Source organism: Oncorhynchus gorbuscha, linkage group LG26 (assembly GCF_021184085.1).
Source record: "Oncorhynchus gorbuscha isolate QuinsamMale2020 ecotype Even-year linkage group LG26, OgorEven_v1.0, whole genome shotgun sequence".
Lineage (NCBI taxonomy): Eukaryota > Metazoa > Chordata > Actinopteri > Salmoniformes > Salmonidae > Oncorhynchus > Oncorhynchus gorbuscha.
The window spans coordinates 42,831,187-42,846,143 of NC_060198.1; the positions used below are offsets into that span (position 1 = coordinate 42,831,187).

The 14,957-nt window shown below is 41.4% G+C and overlaps 1 protein-coding gene across 1 annotated transcript; it reads right to left on the minus strand.

Annotated features, from left to right (window-relative positions):
- Positions 1-949: 949 nt before the first annotated feature.
- On the minus strand, positions 950-12,203 carry LOC124016318. Its single transcript, XM_046331867.1, has 4 exons — positions 11,713-12,203; positions 11,114-11,164; positions 3,243-3,309; positions 950-3,129 (listed from the first exon to the last, which is right to left on the minus strand). Exons 1-4 carry the CDS (start codon positions 11,890-11,892, stop codon positions 2,765-2,767), a joined length of 663 nt encoding a protein of 220 aa, XP_046187823.1. The 5' UTR covers positions 11,893-12,203; the 3' UTR covers positions 950-2,764.
- Between the last annotated feature and the right edge of the window lie 2,754 nt (positions 12,204-14,957).

Consider the following 14,957-nt stretch of genomic DNA (forward strand, 5'->3'; position numbering starts at 1 on the left):
ACCGTGAACTATGAGGTGCAGAATGCACTCACACAAAACAATAAAGACACAACGACCGTGAACTATGGGGTGCAGAATGCACTCACACAAAACAATAAAGACACAACGACCGTGAACTATGGGGTGCAGAATGCACTCACACAAAACAATAAAGACACAACGACCGTGAACTATGTGGTGCAGAATGCACTCACACAAAACAATAAAGACAATAAAGACACAAAAACAATAAAGACACAACGTGAACTATGGGGTGCAGAATGCACTCACACAAAACAATAAAGACACAACGACCGTGAACTATGGGGTGCAGAATGCACTCACACAAAACAATAAAGACACAACGACCGTGAACTATGTGGTGCAGAATGCACTCACACAAAACAATAAAGACACAACGACCGTGAACTATGGGGTGCAGAATGCACTCACACAAAACAATAAAGACACAACGACCGTGAACTATGGGGTGCAGAATGCACTCACACAAAACAATAAAGACACAACGACCGTGAACTATGGGGTGCAGAATGCACTCACACAAAACAATAAAGACACAACGACCGTGAACTATGGGGTGCAGAATGCACTGCACACAAAACAATAAAGACACAACGACCGTGAACTATGGGGTGCAGAATGCACTCACACAAAACAATAAAGACACAACGACCGTGAACTATGGGGTGCAGAATGCACTCACACAAAACAATAAAGACACAACGACCGTGAACTATGTGGTGCAGAATGCCCTTTTTCCCAACAAACACAGATGGGAAAAGGGCTACCTAAATATGATCCCCAATTAGAGGCAACAATTACCAGCGGCCTCTAATTGGGAACCATACAAACCACCAACATAGTGCTTTATGTTCATATCATTTCACAACATGTCATTAATTAGTCCACATTTCTGTCATTTTGGCTTCAACAAACAATAGTTGAAGGTGAAATAAAAGCCATATACAAGTCAAATACTGTACTTCATTTATTTGTTTGGAGAAAAAAATCCAGTGCTTTCTTAATATAATAGATTGCATTCCTGTTTCACAACTTCCGTTGTGGAATTCGTAACAACGTACATTTTATTCTAGTTTATTTGGCGCTATAAAGTCGGTTTCCATCCAATTTGCGATAGATTTTCATGCTAATATTCTAAAATCTGCTAAAACGAAATGTGCATCCCCCCGCCAGGGATGTTTCCATCAAACATACTTTTTTATGGGTAAAAGGCTGTGCTTGAGGACGTAGTGCAGATAACAATAACTTCTGCCGTTAAATTCCCATGTAGCCTACCGAATGGAAAATGAGTTTCCATCGCATTTTCAACTCTACTGATGGAGTAGGAAATGTGCACTCTGATCTTGGAACATGCGCTCTAGCCAACAGCTCGCAGATACAGTGCGGTAGGCTACCAACATTATGCGATTATTGGATAAGAGCAATATTATTTGTATTTGTCAAAAGTCAGCCAAGAATCGATCATCATGTCACCAGAAGAAGACCCTTGATATTTATTGGAAAGGAGCATCACCATGCACATTCACCACCCTGTGAAGTTCATCGTAATGTATTTAATCTGAAGCGCAATGAACTGCATGCTTTCCCGAGTCGTAGTGGGAGAACCACACCATTTATCATGGCGTGACTCCAAGTTTACTTCGATATAATGGTTATTACATCAATATTTGCGCATAAAGGTGTTTCCACTGCCATTTCTCGCATAACTAATTCTACCGACACAAAAAGATCCCACCTTGTATAGCTTATTTTGTTTTGTCTACATTTGGAAGGTTTACCGAAACATTTTCTGTTTCCATCAGGCCTATCATTAAATGTTTTACCTGACGTACTTTACTCGCATAAAACGATTTAATGGAAACCTGGTTAGTGACATACATTAATTGATTATCTCTACATCTCATCCTACAACATACTCAACATGTCCTTCAAAATAGATATATAAAATAAATAAGAAAATAATAATAAGATAATATTGTAATAAGACATAAATATGTTTAAAAAATCATATTTTAAATACAAAGCAGTACGCAAATATTAAAGTAATCATTAAAGATATGTTGATACTGTGCATTCTCTCAACAACCCTGTGCACATTACTTGATAAAACAATCCCCTCGTTCATAGCTTAAAAAACAATATTTACCGGTACTGGAAAAACATACTAACTATAATCCTGAGCGATAAAAACAGTGCTACTTCATCCAAGAGAGAAACACGCTAAAGTAACAGTACAACCCATAACCCATGATGACCAATACTTTTAAACATATTTTTACAAAATTACAAGATGCATTATTATATTACATTTTTAATCCCCCTTCCCTGCAGGAGGCCTTTTGCATTTTGGTTGGCCCTCATTGAAAATAAGAATGTGTTCTTAACTGACTTGCCTAGTTAAATATAGGTTAAATAAAAAATAAAAAATAAACAATCTGTAGAATTCTGGAAAGAAAATCCTTGCAGCTCAAAACCAGTTGGAAGGCTAGGTAGAGGATAAAGGAGTGGAATAATCTTCTGTGATGGGCAGGGAGTCGGACTGAATCAGTTTCAGTCAAATATACGGAGTCTCCCACATGATCTTCCCCACTACTCCATCTCTCTGACAGATGGTGGGATGATGGGTTGATCCCAGTTAACTCCAGATCCCCAGGATCTATTCAATCAACCCCTACCAAATGACTCCCAGTTCTAGCCCCCAGCATGTGTCTATGAAGACAGGAGTGTCTATATCCAATAGAATCTACAGATATAATTTTGGACCTATGATGCCCAGGTATGTGGCGGTGTAGCTGGTGTTGATCCTGGCACCAGGGGAGACAGTGACTGTGAGGGTGTCAGAGGCTGCTAGATCCACAGCCCTGCCCAGGAACCCTGTGCTGAGGGAGGTGTTGGTCATCCTTACTTCCAGCAGGACTCTGTTGGGCTTGTTCACTCTCACTATGTGCTGTCCAGACACCTCTGGTGTCTCCAGAGTCACCTGAAGATACAGGAAGTAACAACCATCCTGGTTGATGGTCAGGGATCCGCCCTTTAGGGAGACAAAATTATTTCCCTTGGACTGAGTCTTCCACTTGATCCCACTTCTCACCACCGAGGCATCATTATCTGTGGATGATACATTGAAAACTGGCATCAATAATCTGACGAGAATTGGAATATAAATGAATTGTGACTGTATCTAAAAATTCAAAGAGACTGAACCTTCTAAGAACTCTCACCATCTATACTTGTGGGTTCAAAGGTGAGCATTTGCCATGGCACTCTTTGTGACTCCAGGGGTAGGCTCTGTGGAGACAGAAATAACTCGTCATTAGTCACTGATCTCTCTACTCATTTTAGTAATGGTAGGCATCCAAGCAACACGAATCAAATCCTAACAGTAAAACAAAGAAGGATTGTGGTCAATTCCATTTCAATTCCAGTCAATTCAAAAGTAATTTTCATTGAAAAGCACTGAAGATAATTGGAACTGGAATTTGAATTTCAGTGTACTTCCTGAATTGACTGGAATTTAAATATAATTAACCCCAACCCTGGAACAAAGTATGATCTTCAAACTATCCTTTTTATCTGTGACAGGGTACGAACTACAGCTGTTGTCTATGTTTCCCTGGGGACCCTATTTAGGGAAGCGCAGGCAGGAAGGTATAGAAGCCAATTAGTCAAGTCAATTAACAAAGTAGACCAGACTAGACTAGTCTAAGCTGTCATTGCAGTGGTGTCAATAGTAAATGGCTTGAGTGGAGGAAATGGCGACTGTGCTTGAACCTGAAAGTGTGGCAAGTGAAGTGCGTGACAATGAATAGAAAATGGTGAAATCAAAGAATAGAACAAAACTAGCAAAAGTTGTAGTAGAAGACAACGACCTGTCCAATAATGCATGTCTTATTGGACTGTTTTTTTGGACAAGGAGATTCATTTGGGAAATCCATTAGTAATGTCCATTAGTAATATTAGTAGAGATTAATTTGGGAAATCCATTAGTAATGTCCATTAGTAATATTAGTAGAGATTAATTTGGGAAATCCATTAGTAATGTCCATTAGTAATATTAGTAGAGATTAATTTGGGAAATCCATTAGTAATGTCCATTAGTAATATTAGTCATATGTGAAGAAAGCAGTGGGAAAGGTGGATTCAATCAAGGTGACTAGAAGTGGCCTTGTTTGTGTTGATGAAGAACAGAATAAATGCCTGCCAAAGGAGTTATAGCTGGAGTCTGTGCATGAGTACCTTAGTCAGAAAATCCCAGGAGTGGTCAGTGCACGTCACCTGACCCATATGGTAAATGGAAGGAGAAAATCCCAGGAGTGGTCAGTGCACGTCACCTGACCCATATGGTAAATGGAAGGAAGGAGAAAATCCCAGGAGTGGTCAGTGCACGTCACCTGACCCATATGGTAAATGGAAGGAAGGAGAAAATCCCAGGAGTGGTCAGTGCACGTCACCTGACCCATATGGTAAATGGAAGGAAGGAGAAAATCCCAGGAGTGGTCAGTGCACGTCACCTGACCCATATGGTAAATGGAAAGAAGGAGAAAAGCCTATCGATATTATTGTTGTTTGAGGAGACTCTACCTGAATATGTGAAGATTGGATACAGTATGTGAGGTACGTGGTGAGAGCATTTGTGTCAAACCATTACAGTGTGGAATTTGTAAAGGATATGGTTATGTGTCAAATCTTTGCAGATGGGAGAAGTATAGTATTGAAGAATCTGTCAATGTAAAATGTTGCAACTGTGGTGGGGATCATTCTCTGGACTTCCTTGAGTGCCCTGTTAGGGTGAAAGAGGTTGAGGTGCCAAGAATCAGGGCTGGCAGCAGATCTCTTATGTGGAGGCAGTGAAGAGAGTTGAAGGAGCAAGAGGCCACAGTGTTGAAGATATGGAGGTGGATGCATTCCAACCAGTTGCTAGTGTTTTAAGTCAATTGAGTGATCTGGATACACTCATTGTGAAGAAAGTGGATTTTGTGGCATTTATAGCCACAGTGACAAAGTGTCTAAGAAGTCCAAGAAGATGGACGTCATTATATCTGCAGCCGATATGTTTTTGGGGCTCCAAGACTTCCTGGCAGAAGCACTGCAAGGACTATTGTCGCTAGTAAATGTCCCGCCCTCACAGGGGTCTTTATAGCCTGTATGGGGACCTGATTGGATTTTTTTTTTTTTTTACAGAAAAGCAGGTTGATTTTGTTTAATGAATTTCTTTTTTGATTGATTGTAAGATATTTGATTTATTTTTAACTGAACTATCCTAATTTATCCACCATTTTTGGTATTTGTTCAAGAGTGCTTTTTGTCCCTGAAGAGAATTTGGAGATGTTGTACTGTATTGGTTCTGAGCACATTAATGTTTATGAGGGCAACCATTTTGAGAACCATGCTGACTTTTTGAAGAAGAGTTTGGGGTGAGGTCAAATGTGCTCTGAAGGTATGTTTGTTACATTATCTGTATCAATGCTGATACAGTACCAGTCAAAAGTTTGGACACACCTACTCATTCAAGGGTTGACTATTTTCTATATAGTTGAATAATGGTGAAGACATCAACACTATAAAACATGGAATATGTGGATTCATGTAATAACCAAAAAAGTGTTAAACATATCAAAATATATTTAATATTTGAGATTCTTCAAAGTAGCCACCCTTTGCCTTGATGACAAGGTTGCACACTCTTGGCATTCTCTCAACCAGCTTCACCTAGAATGCTTTTCCAAGGAGTTCCCACATATGCTGAGCACTTGTTGGCTGCTTTTACTTTACTCTGTGTAGTCACGTAGCCTAGTGGTTAGAGAGTTGGACTAGTAATCGGAAGGTTGCAAGTTCAAACCCCTGAGCTGACAAGGTACAAATCTGTCGTTCTGCCCCTGAACAGGCAGTTAACCCACTGTTCCTAGGCTGTCATTGAAAATAAGATTTTGTTCTTAACTGACTAGCCTAGTTAAATAAAGGTTTAAAAAAACCTCATCCTAAACCATCTCGAATGGGTTGAGGTTGGATGATTGTGGAGGCCAGGTCATCTGATGCAGCACTCCATCACTCTCTTTCTTGGTCAAATGGTCCTTACACAGCCTGGAGGTGTGTTGGGTCATTGTCCTGTTGAAAAACAAATTCTAGTCCCACTAAGCGCAAATCAGATGGGATGTAATGCTGTGGTAGCTATGCAGGTTAAGTGTGCCTTGAATTCTAAATCAATCACTGTCACCAGCAAAGCACCCCAACACCATCACACCTCCTCCTCCATGCTTCATGGTGGGAACAACACATGTAGAGATCATCCTTTCACCTACTCTGCATCTCAAAAATACATGGCAGTTGGAACCAAACATCTCAAATTTGGAGTCATCAGACTGAAGGGAAGATTTCCACCATTCTAATGTCCATTGCTCGTGTTTCTTGGCACAAGCAAATCTCTTCTTATTATTGGTGTCCTTTAGTAGTGGTTTCTTTGCAGCAATTTGATAAATGAAGACCCTATTTACACAGTCTCCTCTGAAAAGTTCATGTGTCTGCTATTTGAACTCTGTGAAGCATTTATTTGGGCAGCAATTTCTGAGGCTGGTAACTCTAATGAACTTATCCTCTGCAGCAGAGGTAACTCTGGGTCTTCCATTCCTGTGGCGGTCCTCATGAGAGACAGTTTCATCATAGCGCTTGATGGTTTTTGCGATTGCACTTTAAGAAACGCTTAAAGTTCTTGAAATGTTCCACATTGACTGACCTTTATGTCCTAAAGTAATGATGGACTGTCATTTATCTTTGCTCATTTGAGCTGTTCTTGCCATAATATGGACTTAGTGCTATTTGGTAAAATACCATCTTCTGTATATCTTCCATACCTTGTCACAACACAACTGATTGGCTCAAACGCATCAAGAAGGAAAAAAAATCCACAAATTCACTTTTAACAAGGCACACCTTTTAATGGAAATACATTCCAGGTGACTACCTCATGAAGCTGGATGAGTGAATGCCAAGAGTGTGCAAAGCTGTCATCAAGGCAAAGGGTGGCTACTTTGAAGAATCTCAAATCGAAAATATATTTTAATTTGTTTAACACTTTTTTGGTTACTGCAAGATTCCATATGTGTTATTTCATAGTTTTGATGTCTTCACTACAATGTGGAAAATAGACTAAATAAACAATAAACCCTGAGTAGGTGTGTCCAAACCTTTGACTGGTACTGTATGTGACAATATTAAAAATGTTCTATTGTTCTGTGCTGCCACTGCAATAGTGGATTTATTTTTTAGTTGGCTGTGTTTGGAGAGGCATTGGGAGAGCAACCAGTATAGTGACTCAGACCTCCATTAAGGTGATTGTTTATTCTGTTGTGCGTTTTCTATTTCAGTGAAATATTTACTGTTTATTTATAGTGTCCAACAAGCAAACCTAAACCTCCAAGCTTAACAACTTAAAAAAAGATATCTGCCTTTCTACTGTTTTCCTTCAGTGGGCATGGTAGAACCTGTAGTTATTATATTACTTATGTCTAGATGTTACATATCCCTACAGAGTTTGCTGTCACTTATACAGGTATAACAGTAAGCACAGTTATTTTAACAGTAATGTTCCATATAGGGCAGGGATGTGCAACTTTGATGGGGAAGGGGGCCACACACTATCTGACCTCATCATGATGGGCTGCAGTGGCTCGCAGGTCTGCATACCCACATCCATATCCACACACACAGTCAGAGCTGGCCCTAACCTTTTGGGGCCTTAAGTGTCATTTTATTGTCTGATTGCTGACATTCTCTTTACCTGTCTAGAAGCGAGAGTGTACCATGTGAGTGCTCAGTTGGGGAATCCATCTTTTAATTACATTGGAGGGGATGAGGTTAGCATCAAACGAATGGATATAATACTTTCTTGTGCACTGCTCAGTGACACAAACAATAACGTTTCCATCAGAAACGATTACGGATACCATCCAACACGGGAAACATGCTGCTAAAACATGTACCACAACGTTTCCATCAGAAACGATTACGGATACCATCCAACACGGGAAACATGCTGCTAAAACATGTACCACAACGTTTCCATCAGAAACGATTACGGATACCATCCAACACGGGAAACATGCTGCTAAAACATGTACCACAACGTTTCCATCAGAAACGATTACGGATACCATCCAACACGGGAAACATGCTGCTGAAACATGTACGACAACGTTTCCATCAGAAACTATTACGGATACCATCCAACACGGGAAACATGCTGCTAAAACATGTACCACAACGTTTCCATCAGAAACAATTACGGATACCATCCAACACGGGAAACATGCTGCTAAAACATGTACCACAACGTTTCCATCAGAAACGATTACGGATACCATCCAACACGGGAAACATGCTGCTAAAACATGTACCACAACGTATCCATCAGAAACGATTACGGATACCATCCAACACGGGAAACATGCTGCTAAAACATGTACCACAACGTTTCCATCAGAAACGATTACGGATACCATCCAACACGGGAAACATGCTGCTAAAACATGTACCACAACGTTTCCATCAAACGATTACGGATACCATCCAACACGGGAAACATGCTGCTAAAACATGTACCACAACGTTTCCATCAAACGATTACGGATACCATCCAACACGGGAAACATGCTGCTGAAACATGTACCACAACGTATCCATCAGAAACAATTACGGATACCATCCAACACTGGAAACATGCTGCTAAAACATGTACCACAACGTATCCATCAGAAACGATTACGGATACCATCCAACACGGGAAACATGCTGCTAAAACATGTACCACAACGTTTCCATCAGAAACGATTACGGATACCATCCAACACGGGAAACATGCTGCTAAAACATGTACCACAACGTTTCCATCAGAAACGATTACGGATACCATCCAACACGGGAAACATGCTGCTAAAACATGTACCACAACGTTTCCATCAGAAACGATTACGGATACCATCCAACACGGGAAACATGCTGCTAAAACATGTACCACAACGTATCCATCAGAAACAATTACGGATACCATCCAACACGGGAAACATGCTGCTAAAACATGTACCACAACGTATCCATCAGAAACGATTACGGATACCATCCAACACGGGAAACATGCTGCTAAAACATGTACCACAACGTTTCCATCAGAAACGATTACGGATACCATCCAACACGGGAAACATGCTGCTAAAACATGTACCACAACGTTTCCATCAGAAACGATTACGGATACCATCCAACACGGAAACATGCTGCTAAAACATGTACCACAACGTATCCATCAGAAACGATTACGGATACCATCCAACACGGGAAACATGCTGCTAAAACATGTACCACAACGTTCCATCAAAACGATTACGGATACCATCCAACACGGGAAACATGCTGCTAAAACATGTACCACAACGTTTCCATCAAACGATTACGGATACCATCCAACACGGGAAACATGCTGCTAAAACATGTACCACAACGTTTCCATCAGAAACGATTACGGATACCATCCAACACGGGAAACATGCTGCTAAAACATGTACGACAACGTTTCCATCAGAAACGATTACGGATACCATCCAACACGGGAAACATGCTGCTAAAACATGTACCACAACGTATCCATCAGAAACAATTACGGATACCATCCAACACGGGAAACATGCTGCTAAAACATGTACGACAACGTTTCCATCAGAAACGATTACGGATAACATCCAACACGGGAAACATGCTGCTAAAACATGTACGACAACGTTTCCATCAGAAACGATTACGGATACCATGCAACACGGGAAACATGCTGCTAAAACATGTACGACAACGTATCCATCAGAAACAATTACGGATACCATCCAACACGGGAAACATGCTGCTAAAACATGTACGACAACGTTTCCATCAGAAACGATTACGGATAACATCCAACACGGGAAACATGCTGCTAAAACATGTACCACAACGTTTCCATCAGAAACGATTACGGATACCATCCAACACGGGAAACATGCTGCTAAAACATCAGAAACGACGGATACCATCAACACGGAAACATGCTGCTTCCATCATCAGAAACGATTACAGATAACATCCAACACGGGAAACATGCTGCTAAAACATGTACGACAACGTTTCCATCAGAAACGATTACAGATAACATCCAACACGGGAAACATGCTGCTAAAACATGTACGACAACGTTTCCATCAGAAACGATTACGGATACCATCCAACACGGGAAACATGCTGCTAAAACATGTACGACAACGGGTCGGGAGATTCCTCACAAGCTCTATGGAATTCCCTGAGACCCGGCTTATTGATACATTAAATAATAATAAAGATGTCTGGATTTGGGCTAGATGTTGCATGCCTATCACATTTAGGAATTAATTTCAACTAGTTGCCTCCATTAACACTTACTAATGGAGTATGCCACACGTTCATGATCGAAAAACAGAGATTGAAATCTGATTTCAGAGAAGGACAATCTGCACAGTGGCATTTCCCTGCATGTGGATGTGATGTTATGACATGTCACCTTCCCCTGCAGTGCGATGAGGCTGGTGGTTGAGCCCTCTACTGTCTGAGAGCCTGGAGGATGATAAGTCAGACAGAGAAATCGAGACTGACGAGGTATGGCCTAGCCTAGGCTCAGGTCCCTTCCAAGATGCATTCAAAATGATCTATTGGCGCGTTTCCAAAACTTGGTCCGGGGTCCTCCCACAGGTACACGTTTTGGTTTTTTCCCTAACACCACAGTTTATTCAAATAATCAAGCCTTGATTATTTGAAACAGCTATGTAGTACTAGGGCAAAAACCAAAACGTGTACCCCAGGGAGACCCCAGGACTGAGTTTTAGGAAACCCTGGTCTATTATATATCCTATTGGCAGGCCATGTATATGATGATGATATGATATATGATGATGTATATGATATATATAATCATGTATATGATGATGTTATGAATACTTTCTGTCTTGGAGGGGGCAAAAATGAACCAAACTTTTGCATGGGACATGTTAAAACTTGTTTAGAGGTTGGAAACATGTTTAAACCCGTCTTGTGGTTAGCTTACCAGAGATGAGTCTGCTGTAGGTTTTGGAGCTGAAACTATTTCTGGCAGAGGCTGGGGGAGGGAGATGAGAAATATCATGATGATTGTCCTATCAGTAACTTGTAAGTAACAACATTTTGCCTGAGAAAGACATTTGTATTCAGCTCTACTCTAGGCTTTATGAAACAGTATTAATATGATATACACAGTGATCATTCAGTAGCACACACCCAGCCCTTTCATATTGGAGAACAGGGTTCTGATGTCACCAGTACTAAACCACACATAGTGATGCGTTTCCCCCACCAGCTGTGATGCTACTGAAACCACTTCAGAGGCTCGTACTCAACAGGTGCAACAGGCCGGTGTTACCACAGCTACAATACACCTCTCTATTGACACACATTGATCCAACTTCAAGATCTCATCTTAGTTTTACAGAAAGTGAGCTACAATACATATATCAGATTTAATTCAACTTGATATCACTAACTATGTCCCTCCCTAAGTTGTGATGGTCAGGGACTCTTTTTTAAAATAAAAAACTAGCAACAGCATTACATAGTTAACACACACCAGAGAGTGTGTAAGTGTGTGTCTATGCAGGTTAGCAGTCTTACCAGTGCGTGTGGCCTGGTGATGACGAGTAGGGTGATGGAGACCACGTGGCTGACGGTGAGGAGACCAACCCAGAGAAGGAGTCCACTGACCAGGCGCCGCTGGCTCCCCTGGGCCCCCGGGCTATGATTGTGGTAGTTCTCTGAAACCTCACAGCGATCCATTGACTGCTGCGGCATCATCAATCTGCAACGTCCGGCCGTGGGGGGGGCACGGGTAGAGCAACCTCAGTCCCCTGAGATGCAGCAGAGGGCGTGCAGGAAGAGCGAGAGATGGAGCCGCTGTGTGTGTTTGTCCTCTTGGCTTCCTCTGCTGTGAAACCTCAGAACACTGCTGTGTGTGTGTTGCGTCTGTATCCGACGAGGATGTCTTTATGTCTGTGTTCTGCTCTGTGTTCCTCTGTAGCTGTCCAGGACAGGAGGCAGGTCGGGCTGGTACTTTCCTGAGTGACTGAAGGAAAACAAAGATAGATAACTCTTCACGTAGGGGAATGGCCCTCCTACTATTCACACTACTCTCATAGAGAAAGAGGAACACCACTCACAACCAATGAGAAAACGAGGGCGTGATAAACATAGACCTTTAAGTGAAAATGAGTCATTCACATCCTTCCCCTAAATAGATTTTACAATGTGATTTGTCAGCTACTACTATAAACCAAATCGAACTGATAGATTTTGATAGTGTTTTGACCCCGTTCAATGTGAGTCCATTCACATTCCTGATGTGTCAGTGCGTGATTCACTTTTTTTTTCTATTCTTTTCCTCTTTCTCTTTCTGTGCGAAGGTACTGTCGTAAAATCCAGGTCAAGTCAACATATTCAAACCCCACTCTTCAGTGCATTAATATGATAACATGTCACAAGGTTGTGTTTCAAATGTTTGCATCTCTAAAATCTCCCAGTCTCAGCTGCACGCCAGGCTGTGCTGTGCACCTCTTATGGTTTCACTTTGGTGACTTGTGGCTGACCTGGGAAAAGTTTCTGGACCACACAACAGGGTTAAGGTGTCAATCTTGGTATTTGAGTACACTGACCTGGTTAGTGATGACAAAGGCCAAAACAACACCTACACATATGATGATTACATCGACATTATGGAACAAAAACACTTCCTTAAGTGGAAGTTGGATACTACTCTCCGTTTCTAACGTTGTTTAGGTTGTAAAGGAAATAACTGACCTTTGCTTTCTTGTGGCATATGAGCAATAGGCTTTGTAATATACTAGCACACAGGAATGCGGGTACAATAACCATGTTTATCTGACGTAATTGGTGAAGTGCAAAGTACAGATGACATGTAGTAAATAGTAACAGAGCAGCCCTCAGGCACTACGGGTAAGTATATACATGACTTCTCCCTTTCTTTGGGTCATTTGTTTCTCAAAACCATGTTCTTTCAACTCAGTGTTTCACATTGCAAACAATATGCAAACAAGCATTGCTTTTTATTCTTGGTAATATAGACATCACAATAGTCATGACATTGTTATTATTAATGTCTTGTCAATGTTTTATTTTTCTATTTTGGTTTTTGTTTGTTTTTCAACCGTCTCTGTTTGAACTACAAACACTGACAGAATTTGCATTCTGATAGGTCTTCCATAACGAGTTGAATTCACTGGTGTGTCAGTGTTTACATTGTTGCTTTACATTGTTTGGTTTGGTGTTGTTGGTGTTGGAGAACACACAGAGGAGTAGTTTTCTTCCAGGCTGACTCTTGTTTCAGGTTCTCTTTCCACTGGATAAGGTAAGTCCATTATGGTTTCTGAGTGTCTCTCTGGGTGTGTTGTTTCATGTGTTTTTAACAGGTGTCTCGGGTTCCTTCAGTAGATTCTCTTATTTTGTGTTTGTACTATATATGACCTTGGCTGGTCATGTTTTCCAATTAAAATCGCTGGTTGCTATTTGTTGTCTTGTCTGTTCCTGACTCGTTCTCCTTCCTTCATGACCAAAAGCTTACATGTGCTTTGGTCAAGGTAGTGTTTTGTCTCTATTGTCTGCTTGTGAGCCTGTTCCTGATATGCTGATAGAGTCCTGGATTTAACAATCTCTCTGACTTAAAAATCTTAGAGACATACTCCACCCAGGGGTGTTTCTTTACTCAATGAGAGCTAAGTATTCACTATGTAACAGCCTTATTCTAAAATTGATTAAATCATTTTTTCCTCATCACAATACCCCATAATGACAAAGAAAAAAATATCAAATATTTTTGGAAATAAAATGAAAAACTGAAATCACATTTACTTAAGTATTCAGACCATTTACTCAGTACTTTGTTGAAGCACCTTTGGCAGTGATTACAGCCTTGAGTCTTCTTGGGTATGAAGCTACAAGCTTGACACACCTGTATTTTGGGAGTTTCTCACATTCTTCTCTGCAAATCCTCTCAAGCTCTGTCAGGTTGGATGGGGAATGTTGCTGTACAGCTATTTTCAGGTCTCTCCAGAGACGTTTGATCAGGTTCAAGTACAAGCTCTGGCTGGGCCACTCAAGGACATTCAGAGTCTTTTCCTGAAGCCACTCATGCGTTGTCTTGGTTAGTGTATTTGTCAATTTGGAAGGTGAACCTTCGCCCCAGTCTGAGGTCCTGAGCGCTCCAGAGCAGGTTTTCATCAAGGATCTCTCTCTACTTTTCTCCGTTCATCTTATCCTCGACCTTGACTAGTCTCCCAGTCCCACAGCATGATGCTTCACCATAGAGATGGTGACAGGTTTCCTTCAGACGTGACACTTGGCATTCAGGCCAAAGAGTTCCATCTTGGTTTCATCAGACCAGAGAATCTTGTTTCTCATGATCTGAGCCCTTTAGTTGCCTTTTGGCAAACACCAAGTGGACTGTCATGTGCCTTTTACTGAGGAGTGGCTTCCTTCTGGCCACTCTACCATAAAGGCCTGATTAGTAGAGTGCTGCAGAGATGGTTGTCCTTCTGGAAGGTTCTCCCATCTCCAAAGAGGAACTCTGGAGCTCATTCAGATTGACCATCAGGTTCTTTGTCACCTCCCTGACCAAGGCCCTCCCCCCCCCGAATGCTCAGTCTTGCCAGACGGCCAGGTCTAGGAAGAGTCTTGGTGGCTCCAAACTTCTTCCATTTAAGAATGGAGGCCACTGTGTTCTTGAGGACCTTCGATGCTGCATAAATGTTTTGGTACCCTTCCCCAGACCTGTGCCTCGACACAATCCTGTCCCTGAGTTCTACGGAAAATTCCTTCGACCTCATAGCTTGGTTTTTGCTCTGACATGC

What these genes read in the sequence shown, in the direction of transcription:
- LOC124016318 (XM_046331867.1), bottom strand. Translation starts at nt 11,892, where the DNA reads ATGATGCCGCAGCAGTCAATGGATCGCTGTGAGGTTTCAGAGAACTAC. An exon ending in CTACAGCAGACTCATCTCTG is followed by an intron (nt 3,310 to 11,113) that starts GTAAGCTAACCA and finishes CTGTCTCCACAG; the next exon opens with AGCCTACCCCTGGAGTCACA. An exon ending in TGAACCCACAAGTATAGATG is followed by an intron (nt 3,130 to 3,242) that starts GTGAGAGTTCTT and finishes TATCATCCACAG; the next exon opens with ATAATGATGCCTCGGTGGTG.